General features: G+C 42.7%; 1 protein-coding gene across 1 annotated transcript in view; it reads right to left on the reverse strand.

The window, feature by feature from the left end:
• The window catches only part of LOC139344551 (polypeptide N-acetylgalactosaminyltransferase 10-like), a 65,749-nt gene extending 49,250 nt beyond the window's left edge, over positions 1 to 16,499 (reverse strand). Inside the window, exons 1-2 of the mRNA XM_070982834.1 lie at positions 16,210 to 16,499; positions 1,180 to 1,282 (exon numbers count right to left, since the gene is read on the reverse strand). Of these exons, the coding sequence (XP_070838935.1) occupies positions 1,180 to 1,282; positions 16,210 to 16,368 (262 nt within the window). The 5' untranslated portion in view covers positions 16,369 to 16,499. The remainder of the gene's footprint in view (positions 1 to 1,179; positions 1,283 to 16,209) is intronic.
• Positions 16,500 to 17,243: the final 744 nt, after the last annotated feature.

The following is a 17,243-nucleotide window of genomic DNA, read 5'->3' on the forward strand; positions in this document are numbered from 1 at the left end:
TTTCTGACTGATGTCCAGCTGTACACGTGTTGTATGATTTCCTGTTCGGGTAGAATGAAACACAGCAGGAGGCTCTGCTTTACACTTTACAGCCGCTGTAAAGCAGGAGGTGCAGCAGGTTCCTGATGTCTTTCCCCTGCTCGGAATTCCATTTCATTTTTTTGTTTTAATGGCGTTATCAATGTTTCTCAGCATAGAAACACACGAGTCTCCGTGGTTTATTTTATGGCCACCCTCATTTCATACTACAGCATTCACGAGCCTGAGCCACTGATGCTATGGAGAATCAGACATCTAAATGAGAACTGTAGTGAATTCAAAGCACATCTTTATTGCAGTTGGGAACAGAATTTGGCACCATTGTTGGAGATCTGACCCAGAACTAAAAGCTATTTAATTTAATTATTTAAACTCCCAGTTGTGTTATCAGTTTTCTCAACAGCGTAATCTTCATGTGATAGAAGTTTAAGATCTGATGTTGGATGTTAGGCCTCGCCAAAGGCACCTTGGGAGCTGACGTTAACTTCTGGCTTTACATTTTTATGTGCACAGGCTTGTATTTTCTGCTCTTTCTCAAAGGCAGTTGATTCCAGTGGTACGGGTGTTCATCTGTGGAAGTGCTTGAACTGTGAGTCACCCGTCATTGTCTATAGAGAATGGGATTTTACTTATGGAACCAGGGGAACCTGAAATAGCTCCACTCACTTCACAACTCTATAGTCTCTGTGAGCATCCCTCCACGGTGCTTAAAACAAACCCCACACTATTCTGTGCACAAAGTTTACCGCATGATATTTTAGAGCCCCAACCCCCTTCCTAGTCTCTCACAAATCCATCTCATTTGCCACTTTAGTCCCACCTAATTCCAAATAAAAGCCAGTTAAATTTGTTAGATTTGTTATGAAAGGGCAAAAGTATGTTTTCCATTCAGGGCCTGGGGCTCAATCAATGCGTATTGTGGAAGATTAACTGTGTTTAATTATGAACTCAGAACTGTACTTGCAGAATTGATTCACGCTGCTTCTGAGGAAGAGAAATCCACTTGGAAGGAATTAACAGACAAAAGAGTTTAACTAGAATACCGCAGTGTGTGTGCGCGTGTGTGTGGCCTTGTGCTAAAACAGAGCAGATGCGCCCAAACAAAACAGCAGCATCAGCAGCATCAGAGTTTGGACGTACCCGAGCGGGCAGCATCTCTCCTCATTGCCTCGTAGTCGTGCCAGTCTGTCCGCCGCACGCCATCCAGTCCCACCTGGGCGACCTTCCTCATCTGGTTCAACCCCTGCAGGAGCACACAGATAAAAACACAGACCATTAAGACGTCCATCATGTCTTTTCAGCTGCTCAGCCAGTCAGTTTGCCAGTCACAAGGTTTCCATCTCGATATCTGGAGATTAAGAGTTTAGAGCATGAGTACTGTTTCTGAAAACTGGATTAATCATTGTCAAGACAATAAAGAAGATTTTGCTTTTATATCAAAGTTATGAGTTATCTTGAAATGTGTCCTTGAAGAGAAGCATTGTATTTGACATTAAACAGAAGCAGATACAGGAAGAGACCTGGATAATAGAAACTGGATAATATAAACTCCTTCCATAAATATAATCTATGTAAAAATTAATTGGTGCAGTAAAATTTTTTCAACAAACTCACGTAGAAGAAAAAACAGACTTTATATCTACTTGATCCTCCTCCTGGCTGTCAGTCAAAATCTGCACCAGTTTTACTTTTCTTCCTAAAGTGTGCTGCTGTCAGCTGGGGGTTTGCACATAGGAAGAAAAAGTCTGTTTTTTGTTGGTGTGACATCTAGAACATGGCATTCATTTTCACTGCCGTTATGCACATACACAGACATACACATGCTCCACACCCTCATCACCATAAGCTATTATTCTCGACTCACCGTTACAATGCAAAAGCAGCCGTTTATGAAATTTTCTCTGCTTTTGGAATTACTTTCAGCGACTCAAGATATTACAGGATCACAGCACAACGGTAAATTAATTAGCTCCATGGGAGGATGCAATTAGTGAAATGTTGTTAATACAAACAACACATCTGACTGCATGGAATGCTATTAACCAGGCCGTTAGCTGATACCACAGTACAGTCGAACAAACCACCATGGCGAGCATTGGGAGTGTGTTCATGGGAGTGTTAAGAGCCTGCAGCATCTGCTTCTACTTCCTCTCAGAGACAACCAAGCCAATGAGTCAAAGTGGTAGATCCGATATAAAAGGAGAATAAAACACTGCGTCAATATTCTATATCACATCCTAGTTGTATACAGTATACAATATACTTTACATTCCTGTAAAATTTGCATAAAACGCTTATTTCAAGCAGACCAAAAGTAATTGAAAGCTGTTCTTGAAAAGTACCCTGTTTATCCTCAGCAGCCAGAATCACTATAAGTGCTACTGGCACTGAGTAAAGCTGTTTGAATACACTGAAGTACAAGGTTTTGTACTATATATGCTGTATATACTAAGCTGGAAAACACAATGGGACTCCAGCATGAAGTCTTATTCTTATCCAAGTCCAATAAAAAAAAAAAAAAATACCACAAGTTCATACAATACCACAGAATAAAGAGTTTACATGCGTTTTTCCAAATGGTAAGTTTATGTTTGAGCTGTTGCATTGAATTGCATTAGATGAACAGGTGTACCTAATAAAGAGGCCATGGAGTGTATACTTAACTATTAGCTATGTACATAAGTCAAATTAATATGTAAGCCGACTCAGTAATAAGAGTAAAAATACAACCACAGCATGCAACCAAATAAAAACAATTCATTCCTATATGTGCAAGTGTGATGAAAAGTAAAAGTTCCATGCAAAAAAAAGGAAGTTCATGAAAATGTCTGTAGCAACAGTTGAGCTTGACAGCTTTGACTGAACTTGATGCACCGAAGCAGGTAATAACACAGCCACTTCCCTTTAATTAACTGTGGAAAATCAGCATCCCGATTGTTCTGCGCTGCCTCTTTCAAAAAGAATCAGTGGCTAATTATTAAGATTGCTGGTGTTAGCGATGTGGTCAATTACGAACGATTTGCATGAGGAGGTCATTGAACCGGAGCAGCCGCCACCACCTTCCTGCGAGCTGAAATGAACGATGGAGCGTATCGCAAAGACTTTCTCAGCATTGATCTGGATTTGCAAGAAAAATAGCTTCCTTCACGTGATTCAAGCTAAAAATGTGAGTATCAGGGTGTCATGATTTTCTGTTTCTAAGTCTTTTTAGCTTTTCTTTCACTGAGTAAAATACCACTGCACTTGTCTCACAACCTTCTCTTTTGCTTCATGTTTCCTCTCGTCTCACACCGGACCTGACAGGAATCTAGAGTCCATGTATGTTCTCAACTAAAAGAAAGCGACTGTGCCAGCAGATGTAGAGGACCTTGCAGAGAACAAACAGCCAAGGGATTTTAACTCCCAGAAAAGCTGTCGTAATCACTCAACACTAATACGCATGAAATGAGAGTGGACACCGCATTAACCCAGCATTCTAGTGGAACATCCATTTCCTCCCCGCCATAGAAGCACATTCATTTTCATTCAATTCATTTCACTTCAATTGAATTCAGTTCAGTTCAGTTTGAATTTACTGTCATTCTGCATCACGCTGGCGCACAACCACAGGGAGCACCTTTTCACTTGAGGTTACAGTGGAAGGCAAACCAGAGCTGAGGAGTAACAGGAAAATACAGCGGAACAAATCCATACAAATAACTGCAAAATAAGAAATAGCGTAGTGCAGTTTGAACATACCAGAGCACGGCCGAAGTGGTGTTTCATATTTGTCAAAATTAAGTTTTGGGTGGAAAGAATTTTTTTATTTTTTTCCTCCAGAGCTGACGTCATCATCAATCCTGTTTCCAGTAGCAACAGCAGCTGTTTTCAGCAAACAAGTTCTGGTAAACCCAGTCTATGACCTCACTCTCTGCTATGAGCAGGCCTGCAACTATGCAATGAAGAGTGCGAACATTGTGCAGCTGAGGAGCCAAATATGTTACTCAGGATTACTGCAGACCAAACCAGACCTGAAAGGAAAGTAGATATTTGATGTACATATGTAGTCATCTAGTAATGTGCTGGATGTGTAAATCCTGAAAGTGTTTGCCAACATTTGACTTGTATGTTATCTTGTTTTGATGTTTTTCTGCCCCCTAGTGGTTGATCAGTTAGTGCAGCTCTAAACATTACTTGCATACAAAAAAACAAAACAAAACTGCCTTCAGTATTAGAAACACCTCTTCACAAAGCTGTGCAGCATGTGGCTTCCCTTTAACCCAGGCTGGGAGGAAAGTTGCAAAACCAAGTCTGATTAATTGCCAATGTCACTATTTTTGTCTCAACGGGGTGTTAATTACCATATAGCACCTGGAATTTCATCCCAAACATACAGACATCAATCATTCCACAGTCAGTCAATCTACTGTCGCAGTGACGCAAGCGAAGCTAGCCAGTTTTCTTCCATCTCATGATGCCTCACCTGCAGCTACCTCACTAAACAGAAACCCAGGGGTAGCCTGACCCTTTCTCATCCACTCAACACTTGAAACAGATACAGTTCACCTGGTAAGACGAGCAGAGCAGGATTTCAAACACAGCACTGAATCTACGCTGCTGCAGGCCTGTGTTGTGTGGCACATCACCAGTACCCACCTCATAAAAGCTGGTGTACAAAAATGAAAAAAAAAACTAAACACAGCATCTTTAGTCCACTCTTTGTGCCTCCCCGCTGTGCGCTCTGCTGCTTCCTTCCTAATGGCCTCATCACAGGGACAAAGCTTCACGCTGCCACAAACAAATTTCTGCTCTGGGCACTTTTCTACTCGATCAATATTCAAGGTGCAGCATAAACTAGCTAATAGGGCATGACAGGAGCACACCATGAGTCACACAGCCCATGTTTTATCTCCACCAACTGTTCAATCATTAATTACAAAGCACGAGTCAGATAAGTGACAGGACTCAATGGAAATTCATACTTTATCGAGAAAAACATTCCGCTTACAGCAGAGAGACAAAGGGACAGAGAGACGGAGGGAAACGGCCAATTTCACCTGCATGAGTGATCACTAATTAACTTTCATGTAGCCTTTTAATGGCCTATTCATCTATTCATTGAATGTTTGCTGCTTACAAAGTATCTGTCCCTCGATGGGGATAAACATTATGAGTTCCACTTTCAAGTTTTTTTATGCGTGTGTGTGTGTGTGTGTGTGTGTGAATGCAAACATGTGTGGGTGTGACTCTTTCAGCACCATGGACAGTGACAGGGCTTCATTTTTATGGTAGAAAAAGTTGTTTTAATTGATGTACTATGTATCAGTTTTTTGCTTGTAACTTGTGATATGATGTTCAGTTGTAGCCGTTAGTTTGTGTTCATGTAGAGTGACCTGAATTAGTGATACATGTCTTCTATGTACATAGATCATCAGCTCGTGGCTGGAACATGCAGCTTTAGCTTCATGTCTCAGCCTCGTATCATGTATGCAGTCTTCAAATTCATATTTAATCCCCTGAAGGGTTTTCATTTTAAAACGAGTGAGCCTAAAACATTAAAACGCCAGCTGGGGAAGTCATTTTCAACCAATTTTATGAAGATAGCTTAATTAGCTAGCTTGCTACACCTGATAAAATTGGCCACTGACAGTTGCCAGTTCAGCGGACAGAATTGGCAGCTGTTACCTCGAAATGAGAAGCCTGTTTTAGTGTACATCAGTGAACAATGAATGACCTGTTCTGTCAACACGTTCAAAAATCTTAATGTTAAGTCTGCCAGCATAAACTAAATATGTGACATTTAAGAAAAGAAAGCTGAACAGTAGCTAAGAGGGGTGGGGCTAAGCAAACATTCAGATGCACTGTGGGAATATGAAAGATGTAGCCTGCTGCATGTTTTCCAGCTCTTCTCCACACTTCTTATTCTTAGCATGTCTGCAGACCATTTTGTGCCATCTCCCACTGGTTTCTGAAAATGTCTTACACGTCGCACCTGACCAGGCCTGAAAAGGTCTTCAGCAGCTCAAAAACGAATGAAAGTCACAATAAATGGAAATGCCATGCTAACCTCTGAGGCATCACCTTTTCTGAAAAGAGTTACCTCATCGTGCTTTGTGGCAGTGGCTTTATTCTTCAGTGGATGTATTATGGCACAAAGGGGAAACTTTTCTGGGGAGAAATAAGTGACGGCAGAATCAGAACAAAATGCCACTGACCTCTGAGGTTTCACTTGTACCTTTTAAGTTCTCTGCTGAAGCACATTGAGAAATTGCCTTGTATTCCAGGCTGTCATCACTGCAGTGAGAAGAGCACAACCTAACTGCCGCATCAACACGCACAGTAAATATTTCAGCTAATGACGAGAGTGTTTTTTAGCAGAAATGAGCATTAAATCACAACATTGCACAAAAGTGTGTTGACCAGAAGCTTGGTTTATAGTACAAGCTACTGCTGGCTCTATCTCCAGGGAATTGTCTCTAAAATGCAAGCTTTGCTTTCCTGTCAGCTACTTAACTTTACACAAAGTTTACTCGTGTAGGTCAAGCATGGCATTAGTAATGCCTGAGACTGGCTCAATGCCCAGCGGGACAGCATGCAAAAATATATGTACCCACTGTGAAATTATGATAATGAATAATCTAATAATTGATTGATTTGAAATAGCATTTTACCATTTCACATGAAGATATCTGAATGTCTTTCAATACACTGTGTATTGTAGGATCATCTTGTATCTAGATACTGACTTCCCCAAAATCTCATGTGTTTTCCCGTGTGTTAAAAAATAAGAAAGACTGCCGTGCAACACGTAGATGTGTTTACTGATCTGTCGCCCCTATTGGCAGGAGGCCATCATTTGTTTGTGCCTTCCAATGTCGTTTTGTTCACGATGCGACAACCATAAAGTTTAGGCACCAACCACATGACAAACCTTTTTGTCATCATCTATTGCTGACATTTAGTTGAGTTGGTTATTGCCTGTTTCAAGTCGTTCATTGCTGCTTTTCCTTCAGCGTGCACCAACGAACAACAAGAAGTAAGAAGTAGGTTATAAGACTGAACGTTGCCGAGCTTTATGACACCTTTCGATAGCAGCTGATGGCTCGAAATCAATTGCAGCTTCAAAGGCTGTTGCAGCGTTGCAAGGCATGTTACTTTCTTAATTCCAGCACCCGCTTTGAACAGACTTGGCTTAGCTTGTTTTCAGCTGCCTTCAGATCTGTTGTGCTGAACAAAGACGAAGGGTGTACAAGGAGAGATAGAGGACTACTATTGGACAGCCTTTGTTTGGTGTAGAGGAGAAGCTGGTATTACCAGCAGTGCGGTAAGTCTGATAAGAACAGCGCTACCCATTCATTCTCTGAGGAGGATGAATCAGACCACCTTGGGTCAATACTTCCCTTTTCTGTTTCCTCTCCTCCTGGGGAGTGAGAAAAGGAAGCTTTTCTGTTCTTTTCTCTTCCCCTTCCTGTTCTGTCAGATCGCAGACAGATCCACCTCGAACCCCAGAGACACAATTACCTGTCTTCTCTCTTCCACCTCATCCCTCTGCTCCTCCTCCTCCACCTTCAGCCACTTCACAGACAAGTCAATCTGTGCTGGAGGCTCACAAATTCCCTGTTACCTCCTCTAGGAACAAGAGACTTCAGCATGCACTAACTGACCTACTCCTGCATCAGTTCAGTGAGAGGACAGGCTGGAGACAGATGAAGAAGTTTCAGGGATGTTAAAGCTGCATTCATGGTTTTTTTTGGGCAACATGTTAGGAAAAGATTCTCGACTAATTCTTCCAGTAGGCAGGGCATAATTATCATCCAATATGAGTCACAAAAGGAACATCAAAAAACAGATTGTGTCTTCTTTCCCCACACCTTCAGAGAAGCAGCACATAGAACCCTCTTTCAGGCACAGCAGCCCTGTTGTGATGTATATGCATATGCCTCTGGGCATCCATTCTGTGTGAGCTAGACATGAGCTTGAGGCAGAGGACCTCCAGGCGGAGGCTCCTGTGGCGAGGCACTCCAAACTCCCCTCACAGAGGAGCTCAGTGAGGCCACTGCACAGTCCATTATCTCCCAAAAGGAGTCATTATCCACAGTCGTGCTGAGAGAGAGAGAGCAGGCAGAGAGGCCAGGACTCGTGGAATCCTCCGCCTCCTGAGGTCTCAGGCTTTCTGCTCAGATATTGATGGATTGTGCTGTGAACACGGGTCTTAAAAAATGTTTGGGCCACATGCTGTTTCCCTGAAATGGCCAGAGATGAATCCAGATGACAGCTCTTGCTCCCTTTTGAGTTTAACCGTCAAATCAGAGTAAAGATCAAGGATGAAGATGGGGACACGAAGACATTGTGGGATTCATGCTACACACAAAGTCTTTTTTGTTGTTGTTGTTGTTGTTGTTTTTCCATAACTGCACTGCGAGCGATGGAAAGCAGCCACGAGGCAAAGTGCAGCTGCAATTTTAAAAGGCCCTGCAGCCGGTGGCTTTTTTTGGCAGAGGATAGCAGTTCTCGTGATACATTTAACTTTCCAGAAAACGTCACATCGAGCACCTCCCAGCCCGTCAATCCTAAGAGTGGTTTCATTTCGTTGTACAAACAAGCACAAATTGAAACAAAGTGATCATTGCAAAAATGTGAATCTTGATATGTTTATCTACAGTTGGATGATAACCACATCAAGATCAATATCAATGTCATTTTAGCGCCATGGCCTTACTTACAAACATGACAGTCTGCTTGATATTATTATTAGCATGTGCTACATGCTACATCATATAATGACATTTTGGACGAGAATGAACTTCCAATTTTGTAACAAGAGTTTGCTGGAGGCCCCTTTCTGTTTCAACATTACAGCAGAATGGCTTCCTCAGTCTGCTGGGGAAGAACTTGATTGGCCTGCACAGAATCCTGATCCCGCCCTCACTCAACACTTTGGGATGAACTAGAATACTGACTGCAAGCCAGGCCTTATCGCCCAGCATCAGCGTTGGACCTTTCTGATGCTGTTGTGGCTAAACGGGAGCAAAATCCCTGCAGCCAGGTTCATAAATCTGGTGGACAGACTCCAGAACAGCGACTGCTGGCTTCTGAATGAGGTGTTCAGCAGTCACATATGGGTATAATCATCTGCGTACTTTCGACTGTGCAGTGCACTTTCGCCCTCTCTCTGTGCAGCACACTTTGTATCTGCACAGATGTACGTGTACCTACACACATAGTAAACAAACATACAACAACAAAAGAAACCCATCAAGAAAGCACACACCAAGAGGGCAGACACACAGATGTATATTTGCATGAACAAAAAGTGAGGACCTCACAAACACACAGTAAGAAGGACAAACTGCACAACTGTGCACAAACACCAGCTAAAAGCAGTCCTGCTATCACCTGCCAGCAGACGACCGCAGAGAGCCCACAAACGGCTTAAAGGTTATTAATACAACTTGTTGTCGGATAAAGCTAGGAAACATGCAGATTTCTGAATTTAAACTCAAAACACAGCTGCTGAACACTTTGATATATATGCACACGCTGTTGCTAACAGACGCCTTGTTTGGTTTTTAAAAGCCTGTTCGGTACAGACCGTAAGGCTGACCTGACTGCTTCAAAGCTTCACAGCTTCCTTCCTTGACCTTGCAATAGTATTAAACTCAGTGCTGGAGGAGGTTGTTTTTTGTTTACAGGATTCTCATACAGGTACTCAGCAAACTGCAGCCTCCTTTAATATGAGGAGGAGCTGAGATGAAGTCCAGAACTGTGCAGAGTTCAATCTGACTGAACCATGTGAGGCTCTCAGCAGTGGTGACAAACTGCTGAAAATTATTTCAGCTATAATTTTCAACTGGTGGAAAGTGGTTGCTAGGTGGCTTCACCACGTCCACATCATTTGAGATGTTGCTTGTAGTGTGTGAGAAACTGAACAATTTTCACTGGGGCTATTTCCACTGAAGAAATAGCCCCTATATGAAAACCGCATAGAGTGAGATCTGTGCATTATTCAGAATAAATATACATTTAATGTTCCAATTTTTCAAACAGAAAATTCAAGAAAAAAAGAGGTTTTATGCACCTCTGTGCAGGATTCTGCCTTGCCAACAAAGGAACACACAAAGACACATCATGAGCTTTGAGCATGTTGTGATGGACCTGCTGGGGGACTTCAGTGGTCATTTACAGCTGTGTTGGCACTGCTGGGATCACAGCCTCCACTGGCTCCCATCCAAACCCATCTGAGCTGTTCAAATAAGCTCCTTATTATCATGTCTGGGGGAGACCAAGTCAGAGGAATAACAGCTCAGAAATACTGTATGGTGGCCATTAAGTGCTGAGCTGTGCTGCCAACTCAAACGACGCTTCCTGTCCCATCCCAGCTGGAGGCGAAGCTGACAGACAGGCGTCGCTAACAGCCCCCGACGTGCCGCTAGGCGCAGGCTGCACAGAGCAGCTGCAAACTGCAGTAATCCACCAAGCTTTCAGATGATTAATTTTAACTCCATGTGCAGAAAATGTGTATTTCTACCCCCTCATGTAAAAACTGCAGTGCCAGTGCAATGACTCAATACAACACAGACATTACAGACTTAACAAAAAAATACTTGAGCCCCTGAACCTGAATAACCGGAGTTCTCGTCTTGTCTCTTGATTCGATGTCTGCCTAACCATGATTACTTATTGTTAGTGCCCAAACCTAAACCATAATCATGGTACATCAGAAAAAACACGACTCCTCCTAAGACAAGCAACAGCAAATTATGTACAGAAATTATGCTTTGTCATTGACAAGCAGTAGTTTCAGCACTACATGAAGACTTGGTGCTTGGCCTCAGTTTTTATTTTGTATGAAAGTGGAAATAAATGATTGGCGTGGCTACACAACAGAACCTGCATCCCATTGTCAATGTCATGTCAGATGAGTGACTTGTCTGCTTGTTGCGTCTGAGCTTGGCTCAATTCAATACGGTGCTACTATGAGACAGATGTGGCCTACGCCGACTCACCTGAAGCTCCATCCCTCCATACATTTCTCCATCTAAACCAGAGTTAAGCTGCTCTGCTGGCCCTGAGCTGTGCTGTGTTGTACTGAGCCCATCAGCCATAGACAGGCTGCTCACTACCACAGCGACCAATGCTCAGTATGGTTACGAGGAGCAAATAAATTGGTTTAACACAGAGAGCTGTCAGGGTGCTGCTGAAAGGCATTTAGCCACACCAGAGTGTGCAATGCGGGGCGAGATACCCCGAGGCCATTTTCTTTAAATAAGCGTGAGCAAAACCAGCTTTTTGCGTCTTTACTTTTCACCTACTTCAAAAAATCGAACATATGCAAACTAATAATGGAATCAACTCAAAGTCACCTCACATACACCTGTAAAGCACCGCTGCTCAGCTCTGTTTGAGATGAAACTTTGAACATTTTCACACATCTTTCACAGTTGATCAGTGGATGGTTTCATTGTGGGGTGTGGCCAACTCAACAATGATCATTCAGCTCATTATTCTTCCTCCAAGTCCTCGCTCCTCCGTTATCCAGGCTGACAAATCAATTGAGGTCCAATTCCTTGAATGCATCCTGCAGGAGACGAGGGATGAGGAGAGAGGAGGCTTCAGAGGAGCTTGGCAGAAGAAGGGGTTTTTTTGCCAGAGGGCCACACCCATTCAAAGTGAATCTGTTGAGGGATTGGTCTGATCTGACAGGGCATTAAAAGGACCACTGCTGACTGTTCAAAAACAGTGAGGGGATCTACAATCAGTAATGCAACAGCAGCCACCATATGAAATGCTTTTTAGACATTAAAGGACAGTAGAGATGCTGTGCCTCATGATTAATTGCAGCCTCCTCTAAATGACACCGGAGTGAGCGAGCATGTCTCGCTCTGTAAATACATTTTCTGCATCCTTGCATCTCCTCTTTGCATCTCTCACTGAATCCCCATTTGGAGGAGCTGAAATCAGAGGCAGGGATGCAAATGAGGGCGTAAGATGCCATGTTAGCCAGCGCCCATTTTCAACAGACTGAGAAAAATTGCTACACGAATACAGTTTAGGTATTAAGTCTTGAAAAATGGCATCTAAAACCACATGCTCCTTCCTCTGGATAATCAACAGAACACATTCTGGTTGCCAGCAGCTCCAATGAAGCAACAGCATTTTCAATCTCCTCAGAACAGCTTCATGTCAGGCAGTCATGCGCGCTCCAACCTCAACTGCTGCTGCTGCTGTTTCCCCAAAGGGAATACTCCAGCAAGAAAATAAATAAATAAAAAATGTGTTTTCAATATAAAATCTGAACCCAAGTGTGAAACGAGTGAAGCCTGGTCCTGTGCAAACGACAGCAGCTCTAGATAAACTTCTAAATGCTCTACTTTTGGCTGAGCTTCAGAGCTATGAGGAGATGATTTATGTAATAATGGTGGATTAAGAAGTGGATTAAGCTGCGTTTTGAGAAGTTTCAGTGGATGTTTGGATACTTTATGACACTTGTTTGGCACGACTGGGAGTTGCACCTCCTGCGAATCCCAGCTGACTCCTGCTGTAGTTCTCCATGAAGGAGCAAGAGAGAATCAAACATCAAATTCCTGGAGCGAAAATGCTCCAGGGCGAACAGCAGAAAACTGGTTGTGGAAAAAGGGCAACCAAATGAAAGCCTCCACCCGCCTTCTCTGGGTAAATAAATGTTTAATAAACAATATGTATGAACGCTGTTCATTTATATTCTATTTTATCTAATACATCAGTGGGAGAGATTGTGTATGAATGAGACCGCAGCTCATTCTGTTTGCTTTTAATCCGCTCTGATCTCATTCTGATCGTTTAAGCACTGTGTCGTCTACAAGTGAAGCAGACAGAAACCAACAAGGGGAACAAAATATCCACTACAAATGTCTCTAACAAGACTTATGTGGGAAAAGGCTGAATGGGATAGGGGTATTGATTTTTATCTACTTCAGTGAAGCCATAACAGCCCACAGGGAGCACTCAAACACAGAGCACAAACACACATATTGTTTCTTTCTTTTTCCTCATTTGTCCTTTGTTACGTTTGTCTTTTGCTATTAAAAGTTCACAAAGAAATTGAACATGGATGCTTGCAGCCAGTTTCCAGCCATGTAAAAGAGGTTCTGTGCTATACTGAAGCTAAAATAAGATAGAGATGTTAGCCAGCCAGCGCTAACAATTGCTTCTTAAACCATTTTCTTACTAGCCAACAACATCTAAGTCCTACAACTCAGATTTTTCCAAGTCCAGCATATAAAACTTTACATTGGTACTAAAAAATACAGAAGTGCATGAAAAGGCAAAAAAATACTGATGCCTCACATCAGCCAAACCTCCCATCATAATTAGCTCTGCCAGGCGTAACCGTGGAGGGAACCATGCATTTGGTCTTGTGTGTGTGTGCGTGTGCATGTGTGTATCTCACATACCACTGGACCAGCCTAACATATTTGTGCATGTCTATGAATATGATCAAGGACCTCTCTATAGTGATTCACAATTGCTGAAAACCCTTTTTTTATTGGCTGTTCTGTTTTATAACCCCATTTCAGCAGTATTCGCCGTTTTATGACGTGTTTCATGACACAGCAAAAGGCACGTTGGCAATCAGCTTGGCTGAAACGAGGCTTACCGAACCTGTTGGCTCAAAAACTGACACGCGTAGAAAAGTTTGGCTTCATGTTCAATCGAAGCATCTGCAGATTAATCTCTGATATGTTATGAGACACTAAAGTGAGGCACAATACGAGATGAATAAAGCTCCTTTTTTGTGCTTTCTTCACCAGCATTTTGACTGTTAGGGAGACGGGACGGACAGCTGAGTGAAACTCAGCTCTTCGCCTTTAGTGCAGCCATCGTACAGGACAGACATCGTAAGACTTTAGAAAGGAGGCAAGACAAACTTCAGCAATGATTTGAAACGTCTCGTGTAACCAGCTATTAAACAAGTCCTCCAAAGTAAATGACAGACCATGTTTTTTGTAATTACCCTCCAGAGTGATGCTCTTTTTGGCAGGATGACATTATTTGTCAGTGCTTTCCAAAGCCATCACAAATCACTGCACACCAATCTGTCGTGCACCTTCCAGGACGCCGCACAGCACCCCGATGCAAAGACTAGCATGTCAGATTTTTTTCGGTCTTGACACGCCTAGTGTGACATCTCCTACAACACGTTCCTGAGCCTTGACCAAACAGGTTTTCTCTCCATAGCACAGCCAGGAGAAGTATGGTGAAGAGGAGGAAGAGGAAGAAAGATGTTGAGGTTACGGCTGTCAGGCGGGAAAAGTTCGTAGAGCTGTGGCAACTATACTCCTGCCTGTTTGAAGTTTCCTTGAGGGATGAAGACCGAGTCAAAAAGACAAATATTGGCAAGAAATAGCGGAAGCGCTTCATCAGCCCGGCGAGTAGCTAGTGGCTATGTGGTCACGACATCATCCCCGGTCCTAACTGCAGATGCTTATCATTACTAATTCCAGCCTGCTCCTTGCAGAATAAATAACTGGAAATAAAATGACTGCATGTGAGACTCGTTGTACCTGTCGAAACTGTTATCTGGATGCTACCCAGCATCCTCTGGGAGTCTAGAACCACCGCTGGAACAGAATAAATGTAAATGTGATCTGAGCGTCTCAATATTCAACATGAAAGCCCTCATGTTGAAGATCATACCGAATGAAATTCGTTCCACATCACAGAGACGTAAGACTTAGTTAAACATCAGCAATACATTAACGATATATAGCTAATATGAATAAAAATCAACTGAAAGGCTTAAAGGAATCCACAGCATCACTCAGGGGATGGTGAGGAACAGTGGCTTCTTCAAAATATGTTATCTGCTTTTCTTTGAAAAAAGGGACCTTGTTACATCAACTGAGCCATAAGTTCTGATGCCGCGATACAGAGAATGAAAAGACCTACATCTCACCTTTCAGTAAATGAACATTTCATCAGTCTCTCTCATCTGACTGTTATATCACACGAAACGACCTGCCTTTACTAATAGTAGTTTGATCGTATGCTGTTGAATCTGCACTCCGTCCCTCACGCAAATTGAAATCACACAGCTCTTTATCATTTTCAGCTCATTTACAGTGGAAAAGTGGCTTTCACACTTTGACTGTGAATCAGATTCGGAGCCACGGGTGGCATGTCTTCTCATGCATACAGCATGAATAAACACCTGGCTGAGAATATCAGTGATCTTCAAGATGTGAAAAGTGTGTAAGAATTAATGGTTTAATAAGAGCATTTTCTCCTGTAGGGACACATCCAGTGTCCAGCACCTGTCAATGATATTGCACTACTATTACTAAACAATCAGTAAATCCTGTCTGGACATCAATTAGATCGAGAAGCAAAGAACCAACAGCTGAGATTAAGTGGAGATGAACGCCTAACCTCTACATCTGCTTGCTTTAGCATCATTTTCTATCTTTTAAGTCTGTTATGACTTCATGCTTAATTAACTCTCATTTGTGTATCTGCTTAGCGTGTGGCTGTTTAATATCTTAAGTTGTCTGTAGTTCAGGTCACCAGTGAGACACAATGTGCTTCTAATGAGGATCCTTAACTAAGCATTAGCTTAAAGGGCGGCTGGAATCAGCATTACTGCTTTGATTATTGCACTATAAGATTAAAAAATAATGTTAAACTGTGTGGAGTGACTGGACGTTTCCATGTTCTGTCACTGAGAAACCAAGACGCCTCTCTGCCTGCTCTCCTGTAGTCTTTGCGCTCTCCATGGTGCTGAACCCGAGCCGCGCTGGAAGTACCGGACGCTCTCCATGGTGCTGAACCCGAGCCGCGCTGGAAGTACCGGACGCTTTCCATGGTGCTGAACCCGAGCCGCGCTGGAAGTACCGGACGCTCTCCATGGTGCTGGACCCGCACCGTCGGAGGGGAGATCCGACCTGACACACACTCTCTACCGGTCTGCACTGATTTCTACTGTCATTACTGACACTTCTGAAGTCGCCTACATGAGTGTCTTCTTTGTCTCAGATTTTGGAGCCCTGATCAGAGTTGGCCGTACTGAGAAGAAAACGAGGAGAACAACTAAGAAAAATATGTCGCATTTATGACTTTTTTTTTTTTTTTTTTCCCGGACCCAAGTCTCTAAAGATCCCAGCACGCGGGTTTGGAAAAGAGTACAAAAGGAGTGTTATAACCGAGCTTTTCTACCTGTATCGGGAGGATGCCGCCCGGTCCGTCCGCCGTGCTGGGCGAGTTGTCGAACACTCGGTCCCGGTACAAAGACCACAACCCGACGTTGGGGAGGAAAAGGAGAGCCGCGATGAGCAGCCCGGCGAACTGCAGCAGCCGCTTCTCTTTCCGCCTCATCTCCCCGTGAGAAAACGTGTGAAGCAGCGGCGGTGGCAACCAGCGAGTCCAGACTCCTGCTTCACCGAGCGAAGACAACTTTCACTGTCACTGCGCGGACGGACTGCTTTCAAGGTAGTTGAAGTACTCTCAGAGACGCCACGTCCGGTCGTGACTTTCAGAATAAAATCCCTTACACTCATAAGGTACTTTGAATTTTCAACTAAAAAAAAATAGATAAAGAAAAATAAAGGACGAGTAAACAATAAATATAATTCGTGTTCCCTGTGAAAAGAGCGCAGTAAAATTGCTGCATTCAGTCAAGTAATCTGTAAAATAGCAGGGAAATATGACACTTTTGAGGATGTATTCTAGTTTCAGAATTAGAGACATTTGCCTCAACAACTCACAACATTCTCATGAAATTAAATGTGCACATAAACCAGTTAGGTTTTTTTTTTCTTTCTTTGAATTCACAATGGCACATTAGATTCAATTCCACAGTTTGAAATCAAATTAATCTAAGTAACTCAGTACTAACTTTTTAATCAAAAGCTATGAACAAAGCAAAGGACTGTGGTGTTTTTTCGGTCCACCAGCATTCATTGGGGTGAAGACAGGCTTTTGATGTGTGACTTAGATATGTGAAAATACAAACTAAAAAGAGTAAACTGTATCACATAAGCATTTTTTTTCCCCAAGGAAACAGACAAGGTTGACAGCAGAAGTATGAAAAATATGTAAAGTGATTAAAGAGCAGCATAAACAATAAATAAAAATAACCTGACTAGAACTAAAATGTCCCTAAATCAGATCAATTTTAGATCAATAAGGCGAAAATAAACATCCTCCCAGCATTATATGCATACTGACAGTATGCACAGCCGTGCTTTGTT

Source organism: Chaetodon trifascialis, chromosome 16, assembly GCF_039877785.1.
Source record: "Chaetodon trifascialis isolate fChaTrf1 chromosome 16, fChaTrf1.hap1, whole genome shotgun sequence".
NCBI lineage: Eukaryota > Metazoa > Chordata > Actinopteri > Chaetodontiformes > Chaetodontidae > Chaetodon > Chaetodon trifascialis.